The 18,340-nt window shown below is 41.4% G+C and overlaps 1 protein-coding gene across 4 annotated transcripts in view; it reads right to left on the reverse strand.

Moving 5' to 3' along the window:
• The window catches only part of CAMSAP1 (calmodulin regulated spectrin associated protein 1), a 1,201,485-nt gene that overhangs the window by 861,573 nt on the left and 321,572 nt on the right, over nt 1-18,340 (reverse strand). For all 4 annotated transcript variants that reach the window (XM_069609553.1, XM_069609551.1, XM_069609554.1 and 1 more), the window contains exon 4: nt 3,528-3,689. In XM_069609553.1, the coding sequence (XP_069465654.1) occupies nt 3,528-3,689 (162 nt within the window). The remainder of the gene's footprint in view (nt 1-3,527; nt 3,690-18,340) is intronic.

The following is an 18,340-nucleotide window of genomic DNA, read 5'->3' on the forward strand; positions in this document are numbered from 1 at the left end:
GAGGGAAACCACAACTGGACTGGCTGGCCGGCATGGGAACACAACCGGAGACTACCATTGTACAACAGACTATCCCAGGAACTGCAAGTCAACGCAATCACCAAAATAAGCTTGTTCCTCAGACTACCTCTCCTTCCCTCACAGAATCCTCACAATAATATCCCTGACAGTCACAAGCAGTGCTCCAGATAGGATTTGGAAGTATTTTACCCACTATTTTTTAAAAGCAGCCGTGTTTTTTTTTTGTATCAGACTCTGCCCACGCGACTTAATCCTTATGGTTTCAATCATGTTCGTCGCCTCTAAAGAGTAAAACGGATAAAACACACTCTGTTATTATAAACTAGTTGTGTATGCTCTTTAAGGATGTGCCAAACATATTATTTAGTTATTCCATTTCAAGCTTTATTTTGTGTTTCAGCCCTCCTAGGTTGACACGCGTTTCAACCTAGGAGAGCTGCTCGCATTGGCACTCCCGTGCACTCCACATGTCAACCTAGGAGGGCTGAAACACAAAATAAAGCTTAAAATGGAATACCTAAATAATATGTTTGGAGCATCCTTAAAGAATATACAGGTTCTTTAAGGTTGGGCGTAAAATAATGTTTTAGGGCGTAAAAATGTAAGTCAAATTCCCAATGAGAGTAATTAAGTGAGTAGTAGTTTCTTCATGTGTTACTACATGCACTACTGGGCCAAACATATCCCTGGATCTGTGAGGGTTAAAGCAGGAGCGCAAGATTCTACATGCCTTGTTCCTATTTTTTGTTGTGAGTATTTTTACTTCCTATTTTTTATTTTTGGGGAGTTTTTGCCAATTTTTAAGGCGTCAAAGTGGCCGATACACCCCTTATCTCTAGGGCTGCTCACAAGAATGGACTACGCAAACAGGCTCGACCTAGGAATGTCAAGAAACGCCAAAGGGTGTAAAATACGGCAGCCAGGTTCCTATAAAGACTAAACAGAAGAGACCACATCAAACCAGCACTGAAAACCCTACACTGGTTACCAGTTAAAAAATGCATCAAATTAAAAACACCCTGCATCGCCCACAAAGCCTTGCACAGACAAGGGACTGAATTCCTCCAAGACAAGATTAGCCAGTACCGCCCAAGAAGGGACCTGAGATTCAGCAACGACCTACAAATGGAGGCAAGATATTTAGAAAAAAAGAAATTCGGCTGAACAGTGGTCTCACGTCTAATTGCTAACATCTGGAAGGTATAAGGTAATAAAATCGCGGGAAAAATGTTGCCGGTAAAAAAAAAAATGGCGGCAAAAATGCAGTGGTTTGACCCGGTAAAGGTGTACCCCATTATACCATTTAAGGGGAGCGGTGGTTGCGGAGGTGTCCCCCGCTCCCCTTAAATGGTATAATGGTCCAGGGGTTGCGGGGGTGTCCCCTGCATCCTTTACATGATTGTAGCGGAAAAACCACAGCATTTGTGCCGCAATATTTTGTATTCACAGACATTTTTGCCACGATTTTAAGACATGGAACCCCCTCTGGAACACCATGCCCAAAGTAATTAGAACCACAGAAGACCACATCACCTTCAGGAAATTACTCAAAACCTGGTTATTCAACAGACAAAGGGACACTGGCAGCAACATCATCACATATAAACAACTAGAGAGGAGGCGAGATGGACTGATGAACCACAACCAAGAACCTGGGTAGATACCATCAGGCGACAAAGAGTCACACCAGAAGCTCCAACAAACCGACAAATACTAACCCACTTCCCCTTCCTGCTCCTTCGACATAACCAACCTAACTACTACAGACCCTGGGATAGCCACACTACACATACACAAACCAAGAATCAATTCTATGTTCACACCCACCATCTCAGATGCTGGAAGCACACCTAGAGTGAACCAACCCACATAGTCCATAAAACCGTCAACATGCAAGTACACACCAAGACACCAGATAGTTTTACAGCTATGGCCAGCCACAACTCTGTATACCTTATGGACACTAACAAGGGCGCACAACCACAACCCCCCCCAACACCACACAAACACTAGCACACACCAGAGGCACTGAGTCTTACCCATACCGTTACAATGCACAGGGCCTTCCGCACCAACTCCCACATGCAAAACAACTCTCGCAGACGCCAGTTACTTCTGGTTCTGAACCTATCCTCTCATCCTATCCTCAACAACCTCCTCACTCTCTTTTCTTCCAGAGCCACGTGATTGCCTGGAGACTGCCCCCAGTGGTAGCGGTCCACAGAACAAATCAATGTTACATAAAAGTTTTATTGGGAGTCTTTTTACTCCGGAATTTTTGTTGGGATTATTTGCCTGCTTTTAAGGAGTAAAAGTGGCTGGTTTACCCCTTCTCTGCAGGGTGTCACTGAGGTGAATAATGTGGAGGCTCTACCTGCAGATTGTGCCCAGGAGTCAATATTAGCATTTGGCAGGCCGGTGGATCTTCAGCAGCCGTTGGTCTTGGCTGAAAAGTGAAATAACTCCATGACCAAGTGCCCACACCTCTCTGCGGGAAGCCCCCATGTCTTCCTATAAGATTGCTAGGTCTATCAGACACCTCTGCTTGAGTAATCACCTTAAGCTTTCTCCTCGCGATAGGTCTGACAAGATCCTCCATAACACAGGTACGTCCTGCGTAATAGGACTCAGGGAACCGATGCCTACAAACTTATGCATCACCTTGCTGGAGTTTCAGTAATAAGAAAAACATACTCCCCTTTCTCGGAGTGAAGATCTTTCACTTCTCTGGTGCTAAATAATGAAAGACCATCTCCCACCACCAAAGACGATCCAACCATGCCCTGCTGAAAAACCTTTGACAGCACATACAATCATTCAGGAAATGGTCAAGGACCAGGCACTACAGAGACAGAACATGCAGATCAGATAACACAATGTGACTTGGGCCGGACAGGCAGAATCTAAGTACCGCAGCAGAGATTGCCAGGGTGGCAAAAAAAAAAGAAATATAATTGAGAAACCATGTGGGTTTTACTGTTGCGTCCATGCAGAGTAAAGGATTGTCGAGTAGGGCCAGCAGCATCCACAAGGGTGGGCAGGGGCTGGCCATAGCTGCATCAATGCATGCACAAGAGACCCCTTTGTGACTTTCAAGTTCAGTGCTGCTTCGCAACCGACTCATGTCTCATCCCCATAAAGTACCATAAGTGTAGCAGGAACGGGCAGGATATGGGCATTCAATGCAAGGTCTAATGCTGGAAAGCACTAAACATATCTGTAATATCTTTGTTTCTGCTCAATATTCTTGACAGCTCGAAGAACATTCCACCCAATCATTAGACCATTGAAACCTGGGGCAATTTAGTGATTCAATAAATTGAACATCACTGTTGTCGATTAAGTTACTCATCCCTGGTTACCAAGTAATATTTTCCATGACGTTTCATATATAAAATTCAAAACATATAGACACAAGTACCTTTCACACTCGGCTCAATCTTAACCAGTAGAAATATACATTCCTGTGATCGATAAAACAAATGTAATTTTATGCGTAGCATTACCTTATTAATCCAGAAAACCATTGCATCCTCCAAATCATACGGTAGCTCCTTTGAGGCACTAAACGTAGAAAAGCGTTTGACACTAGCAACCACCTTTTCAATGCTGATCATTTCAACAGTGTAAGCCATCATTAATGCATCGATCATTGACATGTGAGCACTCTGTGGAGCAAAATAGACAGTGTATTTATTAGGAAGCACAATAAACAATTTACACATTAAGAACTTGTGTACCTTTGCAGTGTCTGCAGATATTAAAAGGTAAAAAAGACTACAAAAATGCATAAGTCAAAAATATTTCCAAACAATGGTTATTAGACCTAAAGAAGCCATTATAAAGTAAATCAAAATGAAGGAATGTACACAATTACAAAAGGCTGACAGAGGTACTCCTGTCAATGTTCATGTATCTTCTTCTGTGACAGTCAGCAATATTCACAATATTGCAAATGGCACTTGTTGAATACTTACAGCAGCAGTGAAAATCAACTTTGTGCCACAGTGACATCCCACTGGTGACCCGCAAAAGTAGTCTTAACCAGCAGTCATAGCAAATTGGTAAAGAAAGAAATGTCACTGTGCCAGAGGATAACACCTCCAAACAATATGTGACAGACTGGCTTTAGTGCAGAGATCTGCTCCTTCTCACTCTCCTGTGAGAACTTCAGCGAGGAGGAGTTGGGAATAGAAACATGCAGGGCTGCAGGTCAGTCTTACTGAATAACTGTCAGGTGTACGAGTGCTGCTCCTTGTTGCTACTTCCACCCCTATCGAATGAAAGCAAATATGCTAATGCAATGCATCTGGATGGGTGGCATAAGACCCGGTTTGTGGAAGGGGGTGGAATACATTGAATGCTGGAGAACTGGGGTGGTTTTGGAGGCCCGGTTCCGCCACACAACACTTAATGCAGGTCCCAGAGTGGTTACATGGCGGCTCCCCAGGTGCCCTAGACCGTCCCTGGACTTGAGTACTTGGCAAGCCCTTTGTGCTCAAAAGACTCACACTCCAACAAAAGTTATTTCCATGGGGGCAATCCAGATAAATGGGGGTGCAGCAAACCACTCACAGGCCCGGTCCTGCAGGTGCCTGCAAGACACGCAATGCAACTATGGAACATTGGATCATTCAGCGCTTGCAGCATATACCACAGTCCCTGTTCACCGGGCCGCACAACCTCAGAACACAAAAGTCTCCCAGAGAGGTACAGTTTGTGGAGGTAGGCTACAGCACGTTGAAGTGTTTAGGAGGTGAAGGAAACGTGGGAGCATAGATGAGGAGGTGAAAGCCCACGTGTCAAAGAGCACACAAGTCAAAGAGCGCTCATAAAAGATAAAATTAGTTAGTAAAAGAGGCAGTGTGAAGAGCGAGAGTAAGTAAGAGTGAGAATGAGAACCAGAGATTTAGGGACATTGTAAGGGAGAAAGTGCAATGCAGGGAAAAGGAGGACGGGATGGAGAAGGACATGAGTGACAAGACAGTGGCAAAAGAGAAAATGCAGAAAAGGCCTTCAAGGAGTGTGAGGACGAAGAGAAAGACGTAGCCAAATCAGAGACTGTATAAAGTGACATCACCCTGATACAGTAAGTCCTGCACTTAGTGCTGTATTTGCATTTTAAATTATTTTAGCGCTACAGCGTGCTCTCATGCTCCCCAGCCTCCCCACTTCCTTGTTGGCGAAACCTCCCATCTCCCAAACCACCCACCCACCCCCTGATTGGCCAGGTAGCCCTCAGCTAAGGGTCATAAGGCAAAGGGCAGCTCCTGACCAAGCAGCTCCACTCTGCGTTTGTCTGGGAAGCCTGCCGCAGTCAACCAGCAGCGACTGATAGGGTAAGTGTGGTCTGGGCAGGGAGTACAGCCATTACTGTACTACAGTAAAACCCCACGACTCTTACTACCCAATATCGTATACCTACTAACATCTAACGTAATTGCACATGGTAGCCATATTTTAGATTTTGCCTAATTGTGCAAGGCGCACAATGCAAAATAAAAAGTTGCCATGATTTGGGAACTCCCGTCCCCTGTACACTCTCAATGGCCAAAAGAAGCCACGCTGTTATGTTGAACACTTACACATCCATAAAATAGATCATATTAGTTTAGTAGATATGTACTTAGGTAATCATAAGTTAAGCAAGTGAATTCAAACAAATTAATTTCATAATAGTTAAAGAAATATTTGCAACAGGTTCCTTTGTTCTTCACAAATTATCCTTCAATGGGAAACCCAACGCGTTTCAAGCTGGTATGCTCTTCATCAGGGGTTCATATATGAAGTGTAATGGAACAAGAAAAATGGTATCATTACAAAAAATGCTTATCATTATGTGTTAATCTTCTCTCTATACAATCAAGATACAGAGGCATCTTAAGCTTGATAAGTCACCTTACGGTTAAGAGAGTCCATTCTTCAAATGTGCCCAAGTAACTACAAGGAAAAAGAGGATTCCTGGAGTATCTATGTTGGTACATTATAATCACTTGTTCCGTTGTAGTATTACTAACTGAAGATCTGGAAAAACCCTCACCTTCTCGTCCATTTGAGGTGAGTTAACTTGGAAGATAAGCATCCGGCAAGTTCTATGCCGTGGTGGGCGTGAAATTCCAGCAATTACCTGCCTGTAGGATAAGTGAAAAATAGTCTGTGGTGGTGTAATCTGCCCTGTATGATGTGAGATGTAAAGGGAGAAAGTATCCAAAAATGACTTACTATTTCATCCGCTGCTGTGCGTACAGCACAAAATGGATGTAATGCAGCTAGCCGTGTTGCTAGGCGTGGCCGTTGCTATAAAATGAATGGGCGCGTGACATGGAGACGTCATCGCGCTCGTTCATCCGTCATAAAAACAGAGTCAATTAGTGGAATGTGAGCAACAATGGGATGGCAGAAATAGTGATGGGGAGGTTCAGGGTATGTAGATATGTAAATAAAGTAATCCATATCATGTCAGTGTGAAATGAATTCGTGAAATGGCCCAAATCGTGATAAGGAGGTTCTGGGTATATAATCCATGTCATGGAAATGAGAGTTGGAGTACCATGTGAAGAGAGTGGTATCTCTCTCTAAGCAAGCTTAAAATGAGAGATCAAAGGCTTATGTCCCATGCAGCGTGTCTGATAAGCACGAGTAGATGGCTAAAGTGGTTACCAATATGCTTCGTAGCTCAAGCTTATGGGAGTACGTATACGCTTCATGGTGTCCATCTCATAATAGTCTTACAGATAAACATATGGAACAGCTTAATAGAGCGTATCCATATTATTTCAAGGTCACTGATCAAGCTTATGATGTTACAATTACATCAAACACATATTATAGACATATTGTACATATCAGGTCTGGGATGACATGCTGTAAGCATAACGGTTGTAAAGGGTGTCTATATTATGGTTATTCCTTTGGATCGATGGTGAGTCTGATGAGTCTCATCATGGTTTGGTAATATGCATCTCTCAGGGGGCTGATGTCTGGACCCTTCTGGTGTAGTCATAAGTCCGCCCTATTAGCGGGGGTCATGTGGTCTTACAGATAAGGTCCTAAATAGTATTCGGCAGTCATTCCTAGGGCACTAATAGAGTCCAAATGGTAGATCCAAAAGAGTTCTCTCCGTGTTAGTTTCTTTTGTAGGTCCCCCCTCCTAGGTAATGGGTGGATAACTGCAGAAGGGACAATTTAGAAGAGGCTTCACACCCCGAGTCGGCGTAGACCAGTACCTAGTTCTCTCTCTAGTGTGGAATTGATTTAGCTTAAAGCGTAGGAAAACCTGTCGGTCCTATCACAAGGAAAACACTTCAAATATACAGGTAGAACCCCCCTGAACCCTCCACTTCTTCTGCGGACCTTGGCATATTCTCTATAGAGTGAATATTTAGACATGGCCTCAATAGTCAGCCTCCAGTCATCCTGGAATAGTTTGATTTTCACTTTATCTCGATTCAACTTAAGTTCCATGTCAGATGAACCAATTTGTTCCAATAATTGCCTCATGCAAATCCTAAACACAGTCACAGAGGGAACTGTACCACATTCTGACATGAGTTCAAAATCCACAAATAAAGAGTTTGCTGGAGGCCTCAAGAACTTGGAGTAGACCAAAAGGTGTTTCCATTGCTGTCGAGCATGAAGTGATATAAGGTTGAGTTCATGGCGAATTACCGCATTGGGGATCGATGATGCCACACTTAGTACATTCTTCCACAAAAGTCCTTGCAAGGTATCAAGAACAGGCCGCACATCGACAGCCGCCATATCAAGCCCATACAACAGTACAGGTTCTACCTTACCCAGGTAGTATTTGAATGCTGGTAGAAGGGAGAAACCACATACCCTCCAAACTATACGTTTCATATGGGACCTCAGAGGGATGAGTGAGTTTGGCCTTTAATTAAATCTTTCCACATCTTAATAGAGGATACAAAGGTCAAATTATACCCCAGATAGTGGAAGGCGGTCACCTTCTCCACTTGATCAGTGCCCAGTGACCATCGTTTAACCACTGAATTCTTGCCACTGGAGAAAACCACCACCTTGGACTTGCAACCATTTACCACCAGATTATTACACAGGGCATACTCATGAAAAATATTAAGCTTGCATTGCAGGCCTCCAGCCATTCTGTCAAAGATGACAATATCATCGGCAAAGGCCAACCAATGAATGTCAACATGGCTCAGCCTCACCGGAATCAAACCTTGAACACGCCAAATCTCCTCAATATCACTTAAATATGCATTGAAGATAGTTGGAGCCAAGGTACAACGTTGCTTAAGTCCCACCTTAACCAATATATGTCTTGTAACAGCACTATCCTTGCTAAGGCGAACTTAGAGCTTTGAATCATGATGGAGCGAAGCAATAAGCTGAGCAATCTTCATTGGAACCTTCTATCTGAGTAGTTTAGCCCACAGACATTCCCGTACAACGCAATCCAAAACCCTCAGATAAATCTAGGGAGGCCATATGTATTTCCATCCCGTGTGGCTTTTACTTTCTAAGAAAAGAGGAAAAACCAGCACAACTATTACGTAAAGAGATTATTGCATATGACGTTATCAAGGATAGTTGTTAAATTCACTGCACAATTATAGGTGTTTTGAGGTGCAGGGCAGAAATGCTCAGCCTTGGTATCCAGGCGGAGGGGAAAATCTGAAACAAAGGTTTCCTCATTAGGAAACCTGCGTCCCCTGCACACTTTCCTAATAGCCAAAGCATAAAGTGGTATTCATAGGATCTAGTCTATGGTTAGAAATCCCATCAAGGATGAAGGGAGCTGTCTAGACTGTCCTGTATCTTCAAGTATTATAGGAAATTAATTCAGGAATCTATTATGTAACCTCATAACATGAAGTGCAAATATAGCAAATCTTCAATTATTGTAAAAAATAATATATTTCTTTATTGGTTGTAAGTAGCCCAACGTGTTTCGAGTCAGAATCACTCTTCATCAGGGGCATACATTCATTTTCATTCAATTTCTAGAATGGAAAAAACATTTTATGTAACCATTAGGCATCCAACAATAAATATAAAGATCATCCATTAGCTACAGTTTTATCAGTAACTAAAGCTTACTTAGAAAATTCTACATTGTTTCTTGGAAAATTCGGCTAGCAATTCATATTGGCAATTCATTGTCATTAAATAATAGGAAGTTTCCAAGCAATAACAATAACAGTACTTGTAAAGTATACGATTAACATCAGCCACAGACACAATGTTGATCTATTGGGTCCTCAACTGGATACTTTGATCTTAAATATCTTTGTGGTGGTATTATTGTTAATACCAAACAGAAGACAGCATCCAAAGCGTTCTCTCATTCCTGCGGATATATGTTATAGACAAGCTTTGCTTATCAAATACATGTGGGAGAGTCAGAGGTCCAAACTTTTGTTAATATATATGTAAATCCTTACCTATTGCTCACGAGGAGTAATCTTCTATTTGCAAACTAGTAATATAAAGATCGCAGACTTTGATTTATTCATAGCTTGTATGGCGTAGTTCAGTGGGACTTCTTAAAATTTTTAGAAGTGCCTGAAAAGATATATCACTAATTGGTACCTATTTACATAGTAGCAACCAAAACAAATTATTATATCATGGGGGCGGGTTGGGAGCTTACCAAAGACTGTCGAAAAGTATCCTGTCTATGGTTCATTTGGAAGAGAAGATATTGGTAATCGTTCAAACCACAAGGTAGAGACCTGCTTACAGCACCAAGTAACGATGGATAATTATGCAAGAACTACTCTTGAGAATCCAGTACTGGGTTCTGTAAGAATGATAAGTAAAAAATATTATTTCAATTATTAAAACAAGGAGGTTTTAATGTCTAATGCTGCCAAAGGTGACTTACTTGTATTTAATGTCCCATTTAGCACTATGAGGTAGCCAAATGTTGAACTGCATGCGGCTCCAAGTAAAAACAATCAATTCAGTAAAAACCGAAAATGGGCCCAGTATGGAGTTCTGTAACAACGGTAAAACAAGGGTAAGTATGTGGGTCTCAGTTTGTATGAACAGCTAATCTAAAATAGCACCTCAGCTATGAATCCCCTAAAACCGGCAACATTCGCAAACATCAGCCGACCATCATTAAACAACTAGCAGAGGATTACACTCTTACCCTCAAACAAGCTGATAAGGGAGGAGCGCTAGTCTTGATGGATACTACCCTCTACAATACGGGTTGTTTAAAACTGTTGAATGACACCAGGACCTACATGCCTCTAGATGGGGACCCAATTCTTGGTATTAAAACTATCATCAAAACAGTGGTCGATGAAGCTGCAGACATGGATTGGAACACACACAAAACTGTGGACTTTCTCATTCAAAAATTCCCAGTAACACTGTTTCTTTATGGACTTCCGAAGAAACACCAACGACCCTCCCTTCCTACCTATTGTCGTAGGGACAGACAGTGTCCTTATACCACTGGCTATCTACTTGGACACAGCATTGCAACCACTAGTTAAAAAAAAAACATAACCTATCTTAAAGATACCACTTACTTTCTGAAAATTATCAATTCATTGAATCGGACAGAAGGGAATCTCATTCTCTTTACCATGGATGTCAATAGCCTCTATACCTCTATTCCACACAAAGAGGGAATTGAATCACTGGAATGGTTCTTACTCAGTCACAACACGGTTAACATCCACAAAGTGTTTGCATTGGAACTGATGAACATCATACTTTACAACAACTATTTCAGATATAATGGACAATTCTACTTGCAAATAGCCGGCACCTCTATGGGCTCCTCTGTGGCCCATCCTATGCCAACATCTTCATGCATCAATTCGAAAACATCTACGTATTGGAGAAAACGCAATGGAAGGACAAGATCATATGTTGGCAAAGATATATTGATGATATCTTTGGAATATGGATTGGTACGGAAAACAAACTGACAATTTTGGGAGTTCCTTAACGGATGCAACGAGAGAATCATCTTTACAATAGAGGCAGGCAAACCATCAGTGAACTTCCTGGATGTAACCATTGAAAGGAGTGGCACAGGCCTCAACATCAAAATCTACAAAAAGCCAACAGATGTTAACAGCTGCCTACATCATAATAGCTTCCATCCAAAACAGCTTAAAGAAAATGTACCCTATAGCCAACTCCTCAGGCCCAAAAGAATCACATCGGATGCTTTTAAAAAAAAATGTAAACACTTATAAATGCGCACACAACAAACCAAATCATATCCTGGCGCAGATGGAACAGAACAATGAATCTCAGAAGGCCAAGAAGACCAACTGGGTAAAAACCGTACTATACAAACAAAAAAGTAGTCCAAAATCACAAATTTATTTAAAGAGATGAGTTTTGAAACCTGCTCTAAAGGTCATCAGGGACTTGGCTTGTCTCAGATGTAGTGGAAGACTATTCCACAATATGGGTCCGGTCACTGAAAAACACCGATTTCCTCTAGACCTGTACTTCATCCTAGGAATTACAAGGAGGAGGTGGTCCCCCGACCTAAGAGTGCGAGTGGGTTGGTAGTGTTTCAATTTGTCTAATATGCTGGTGCCATGTCATGCAAGCATCGATAAACCAGGCAACCGGTCTTAAATTTAATCCGATCTTCGACTGTCAGCCAATGCAGTGTTTGGCGGAGACCGGATATATGAGTATTTCTAGGTACACCAAACACCAGTCTGACTCCGGCATTTTGTGCTTTCTGGAGACGGATTTGATTACTCTATGCTACGGCCAGAAGTCCATTGCAGTAATCAAGTTTTGAGTTGACCAGCGCTCCCACCACTACAGCGCAATCTACTTTAGGCAAATAGGGTAGAGCTTGGCGCAAAAGGCAGATGTTATAGAATACGGACTGTACCTTGGCTGAGACCTGGGCATTACATCCCAGGTCACTCTACCAAATACAGCCCAGATTCTTGACCTTGGTGGAATATTTAAGGCTAGCTCCCAGAAACTGAGGAGGAGGGGGACATTTTCCTACTTCAAGGAGATGTTTAGGCCCAAACAAAATCGCCTCCTTTTTTTTGGGTTCAATTGCAGCCAATTTTCCTCCATCCAAGTACCTATCTCATCTAGACACATAGTAACCACGGTAAGAGCATCCTCTACATCATCAAGTCTGATGTTCAACTGAGTATCGTCAGCATAAGAATGAAACCTGAGATTATATTTTTCCAGGATGTTCATCAAGGCATGGAGATGAATATTAAACAAAAGTGGAGGGAGAGCCGATCCCTGTGGCACACCACAACACTGAGAAAGTAATTCTGAAAGAAATCCCCCTACTCAAACACTTTGCTGACGGTCGGTGAGAAAAGATGTAAACCATTGAAGTGACCCGGGACCCACATTGATTAGATTTTTTTAGGCGATCTAGCAAAATACCATGATCCACCGTATCAAATGAGGCTGAGAGATCAAGCATCACAAGCAGGGAAAGTTTCCCAGCATCTCCTGCCTGCAACATGTCATCCCAGACCACCGTAAGTGCAGTCTCTGTCCCGTGTAATGGACGGAAGCCAGACTGTAAAGGATCGAGTAGGCAGTGATCTTCAACAAAGTCCTATAACTGTTTAGTCACTACTTTCTCTAAGATTTTGCCTGTCCAGGCAAGATCCGCAATAGGGCGATAATTGCCATAGTGTTCTGGATCCAATCCAGTTTTTTTTTTAACAAGGGAGTAACAATCGAAATTTTCAAAGCATCTGAGACGAGTCCCTGGACAAGTGAGAGTTGAAAAACTTAGTCATAAAAGGTGTAGGTTCCAGACAAAGTCGTTTGGCAACCAAAGCTGGCAATGGGAAAAGAGAATCATTTGTAGGTTTAAGCTTGGATAGGGAGTGGTGTAATATCCTCAGCTAAAACTTGCTTAAAATCAAACTGGATTTTTTGTCCCACATAGTCTGTAGTAGAACTAGAAGCCACAAATTCCGGGATTGTAGCTCGCTTTCTATGGGACCTGATATTTTTTGGATATCAAAATTTTATCTCTGAAAAAATTATTTAAACCATTGGCATGATTCACAGATGAGGTCTTCACAGGTGCATGTGTACTTGGATTAACAAAATCAGCAATGGTTTTAAATACTTTGAGGATGATTTATTGCAGATGAAATTTTAGTCGATAGAAAAAGTGACTTAGCTGTAAACAGTGCCTTTTTGTAGCTAATTAGAGCTATATTTGCCTGATTAACATGTTCAATTGATTTGGAACGATACCATCTATTTTCATGATATTTGTGTTCCTTCTTTAGCTTCAAGAGCTCTCTAGTAAACCAAGGTTTAGAAGCTTTCTTGGAGACCATGTTTTTCATGGGTGCATATTTGGTGCAGATAAAGCTCATAGCTTGAGTACCTTCTTGGAAAAGGGTATTACAGTCATTGGACTGAATACAGTTAGTCAGTGCTGTACTGAGTTCCATGCCAGTTATGGCATCCAGATCTTTTTCTTCCGCATCTGTTTGGTACTTGCAGAGATTTCCAAAGGGACCTTGTGCAGTTCTGTTTTAATATAAAACAACCTAAGATCATGGTCTGTCCAATGAATGGGCAGAGTGTCAACCAAGCTGATCCCCTTTCCTCTAGCTAGCACTCAATCAAGGCAATGACCTTTTATGTGAGAGGAGGTAGCGGCCAATGATATGACCTCATGTTGTGCTAGGACCTCGTGTAATAGTCTGGCATCAGATCTGGTTGGATCATCTGTCCATATATTGAGGCCACCAATACACAGTAACTCTTTGCATTTACTACCAATAGAACTGAGGTAGTCATCTAGACCCTTCAAGAAGAGTGTAGCTGGCCCTGGTGGTCTGTAAATTAATAGAATGTGTACAGAGTGCTTAGGGTTCAGAGAGACTCTGATAGGTTGTCCCAATCAAGGCGTCTCAAGCACTCGAATTTTAAATTTGTGCGGTAAATAATAGCTATCGCTCCCCCTATTTTGCTTGCCCTATTAATATACTGAATGGCATAGCCCTCTAGGACCAATCGATGAAAAATAGAGTGGGAAGTATCTAGAAACCAGGTTTCAGTAATACAAAGTACATCCAACTTGTGAGCCTCAATTAGAAGACAGATTTCATCTGCATGCGCAATGGCTGATCAAGTATTCAATAATCCTGCTGATATTGACATCTGATTAATTACATGTTTCAATGTACTGCCACATACCAATTTGCTTTTTTTGATACCTAGAGCACGTATTTTTAAAAGGGCACGCATAGAAAGTGACCCCCTATCTACATTTAAATCTAAAAGTGACCTCTGAGAATACCAAACACGTGTCTCATTTGAAAGGTCCATAGTCCCATTAAAAGTAGAGCTTCCAGCCCCAACCAGTGGCAATGCTCTAAAGAGTTAAAACATTACCTGCAACAAGACAAGATTAGAAGAAAAACCGGCAGCGCCACTCGCCGACCGCCCAATAGGCCAAACAGGCCCAAACAAACAGGCTTTGCGTCAGCGCTTTGCGCTGACGCGGGCCAATTAAGGCCTGGGTCGCGTGAGGATCGCGTCAGTGAGAGGCGTGCCGGCGGTGGGAATGCTGGGAAGTGAAGTCCAGCAGCCACAGGCCGGGTGCCTGAATAATGCAAGTGTGCTTTTCAGGAATGAAAACAAATATTCTACACACAAATATTAAAAAATAGCAATAGTGCTATCTGCATTAAAAAATCACAAGCCTAATACAATGGTAGAGTGACCAATATTTGGTTAAATGAATTCCCTGAAAGTTCGTGCTTAAATTAAGCTTCTTTTTACTTTCTGACACAAATAATTACAATGCACATTTAACGAGCAAACAAACAGCGTACCCGGATTCAGTCAGAACAAAAGCGGGACGCTGACAAATTGCAGGATGAGTATGATACCATGAAAAAGAGATTCCTTGAAAGGGAATCCTTGGAAACCCTCAATAAAGCTATTATAAGAACAAATACACAGGGAGGAGTGTCCTACTACAAGGCAATATGAAAAAGGAAGCTAAAAATCTAATACACACGCTTAAATATTCAAGCCAAAGCTTCCAAGTGAAAAGGATAATCCACAAAAATTGGGACCCAATTAGATCAGACAACACATTGAGACAACTCTTTCCTGATCCGCCAATGATGGCGTATAAGAGAGGAAGAAATCTCCAGGACCAACTGACCAAGGCAGAAAAATCAAAACAAACACAGGCAACCCTCTGTTAACAGAAATTTGGCACATTTGCCTGTCTTAACTGCCAACATTGCAACATCATTATCAAAGGGGCTCACATTAGACACCTCAATACTGGTAAAAAGATCATGCTAAAAATGTTTGCCACTTGCGACACAAAAAACGTGATCCACGCTCTACGCTGTCCCTGCGGTAAATACTACGTAGGCAAGACCATCAGAAAAGCAAAGGACAGGTGGACAGAGCACAAGTCCTGTATCAGGACTAAAAACAGCAAATCACCTGTATAAAGGAATTCATGAGATCTGAAACATAACATCTCACAGATGAGAGTGGTTATTCTAGAGGTGCTTCATCCACCAGCACGGGGAGGAAACCTACCTAGACTGCTAGCACAAAGGGAACTATTTTGGATCCACAAACTGTATGCCATGTCCCCCCCTCGGCATCAACGAGGATTACTACCTAGGACCCTTCCTCTAAAACAACAATCTAGAGAATTGAGGAATTTGGTGACCCCTGGGGATTAGTAATAACCATACTGTTTAACATAAACAGGGTAGAGATCACATATCTATCCATTTAACCTGTTTAGACCTAATTAAGCTCATCAAGAGAATTCCCATGGATATCATCTCCATGCATGCATCTCACATAAGCTTTTTATGAAACATTGTTTGGCATACATGATCATGGCATCTTGATATTTGTTGCAAGATTGTTAACCCTTACTTCTGGGACAGTGGCACATAGCAACAAGTTCGGTTATACAGAAAAATTGCATTTATATAGTGCACGGCTAAATGTACCATACACCCATAATATGTAATGGCAGCTGACAAGAATGATATCTGTATCATTGGATAAGATTGTACACCCACTTACTTGGGGTAGTTGGTATAATTTAAATGTATTGTGCTAACATAAGTATTATGCTTCCAAATATAGCAGAGCGCTGAAATATACATTTATAGCGCCTATTAGTATAAGTACAGGGTCCATCTTTCCAATAAGTAACCCCCCACCCCTCCTTGCTCGAAAGGATTTTTGACCACGTTCTGTGACTTAGAAGCCTCAATGCATTTAAGACCAAGCTCCGAGACCATGCTCCAAGACTAATAATCTGTCATTCTTAGGCTATACAAGTGATTGCCCTAAGATGTAATAAGATAGATTCCCCTTTGTTTAGTTGAACATTTATGTCTATCTTTCATTTGACTATGTTAAAGTTCCTCTTCAACAACCTATGGCGATGAAACGGCTGTTTCAAGTACTGAGCTTGATGATGTTCATTCTCAAATTAATTCCACAAATATAGTCATCCAATTTAACAGGCAAGTCAGGGCGTTACAAAAAGCTTTTTTTGCCACTAGGAACCAGATAGCTACGCTTACACGCGGATGGCAGGAACTGATCCCTACATCACGTTAGCGTTTCCTTTTAGAACACATAGCTTTGCTCTGACAAGTATACACATCTTGGTGTACCTTTCTAGTTTAAAGCATCAACAATTGATTGTACTTCCCTATGACGTCACTTGCGCCTGCGTGATGAGACGTCACAATCTATAAACACAGAATTATTTATGTTTAGACCAGCCTCTACTTCAAAGAATACACAACTGTTCTTGGCGATTGTTTGCGCACTAGTTTGCGTTTATGATGTTTTGTATTTAAAAATATAGACCTATACCACTCGAACTCCCGCGTGACGTCACCCGCACATGTGTGAGTGACATCATGTAAGACACATATATTAACATGGCTTCCTGGACACTATGGCAGACTTCACTCTACCACCTCCGGGTAACAGACGTCTCCACTGCGATCTTGTTGCCCTGCACAGAACAGGAAAAGAAGTTTTTGGACTAGCTGTTCATACAAACTGAGGACTCACATACTTACCCTTGTCTTACCGTTGTTACAGAACTCGGTACTGGGCCCATTTTCGGTTTTAACTGAAATTATTTTTTACTTGGAGCCGCATGCAGTTCAACATTTGGCTACCCCATAGTGCTATATGGGACATTAAATACAAGTACGTCACCTTCTGTGGCATTAGACATTAAAACCACCTTATTTTAATAATTGAAATAACTTTTTTTACTTACCATTCTCACAGACCCCAGTACTGGATTCTCTAGAGTAGTTCTGGCATAATTATCCATCGCTACTTGGTGCTGCAAGCAGATCTCTACCTTGTGGTTTGAACGATTGCCGATATCTTCTCTTTCAAATAAACTCTAGACAGGATACTTTTCGCCAGGCTTTGGTAAGCTCCCAACCCGCCCCATGATATAATAATTTTATTTGGTTACAACTAAGTATATAGGTACCAATTAGTGATACATCTTTTCAGGCACTTCTAAAAACTTTAAGAATTACCACTGAACTACGCCATACAAGCTACAAATAAATTCAAGTCTGCGATCTTTATATTACTAGTTTGGAAATAGAAGATTACTCCTCGTGAGCAATAGGTAAGGATTTACATATATAATAACAGTTTGGGCCTCTGACTTTCCCACATGTATTTAATAAGCAAAGCTTGTCTATAACATATATCCGCAGGAATGAGAGAACGCTTTGGATGCTGTCTTCTGGTTAATTTAACGATACTACCACCACAAAGATATTTAAGATCAAAGTATCTAGTTGAGGACCCAATAGATTAACATCAGCCATAGACACAATGTTGATCATATACTTTACAAGTACTGTTATTGTTAGGAAACTTCCTATTATTTAATGACAATGATTTGCCAATATGAATTGCTAGTCGAATTTTCCAAGAAATAATGTAGAATTTTTTAAGTAAGCTTTAGTTACTGATAAAACTGTAGCTAATGGATGATCTTTATATTTATTTTTGGACGCTTAAGTTACATAAAATGCGTTTTCCTTTATAGAAATTGAATGATTTATGCCCCTAATGAAGAGTGATTCTGACTCGAAACGTGATGGGCTACTTACAACCAATAAAGAAATATCCCAATAGGACTGGATTCAAACATGTGAGTCAACTATGGCAAACAAGTTACTGACCCACCTACCGCCAACGACAAATAAGCTGAGTTTACCTCTGAATTACTGCATAAAATTCCCTGTTAAAAGACTACAGAAAATATTTATGAAAATGAGATTCA

This window comes from Ambystoma mexicanum, chromosome 8 (assembly GCF_040938575.1).
Source record: "Ambystoma mexicanum isolate Mex_15411 chromosome 8, UKY_AmexF1_1, whole genome shotgun sequence".
Lineage (NCBI taxonomy): Eukaryota > Metazoa > Chordata > Amphibia > Caudata > Ambystomatidae > Ambystoma > Ambystoma mexicanum.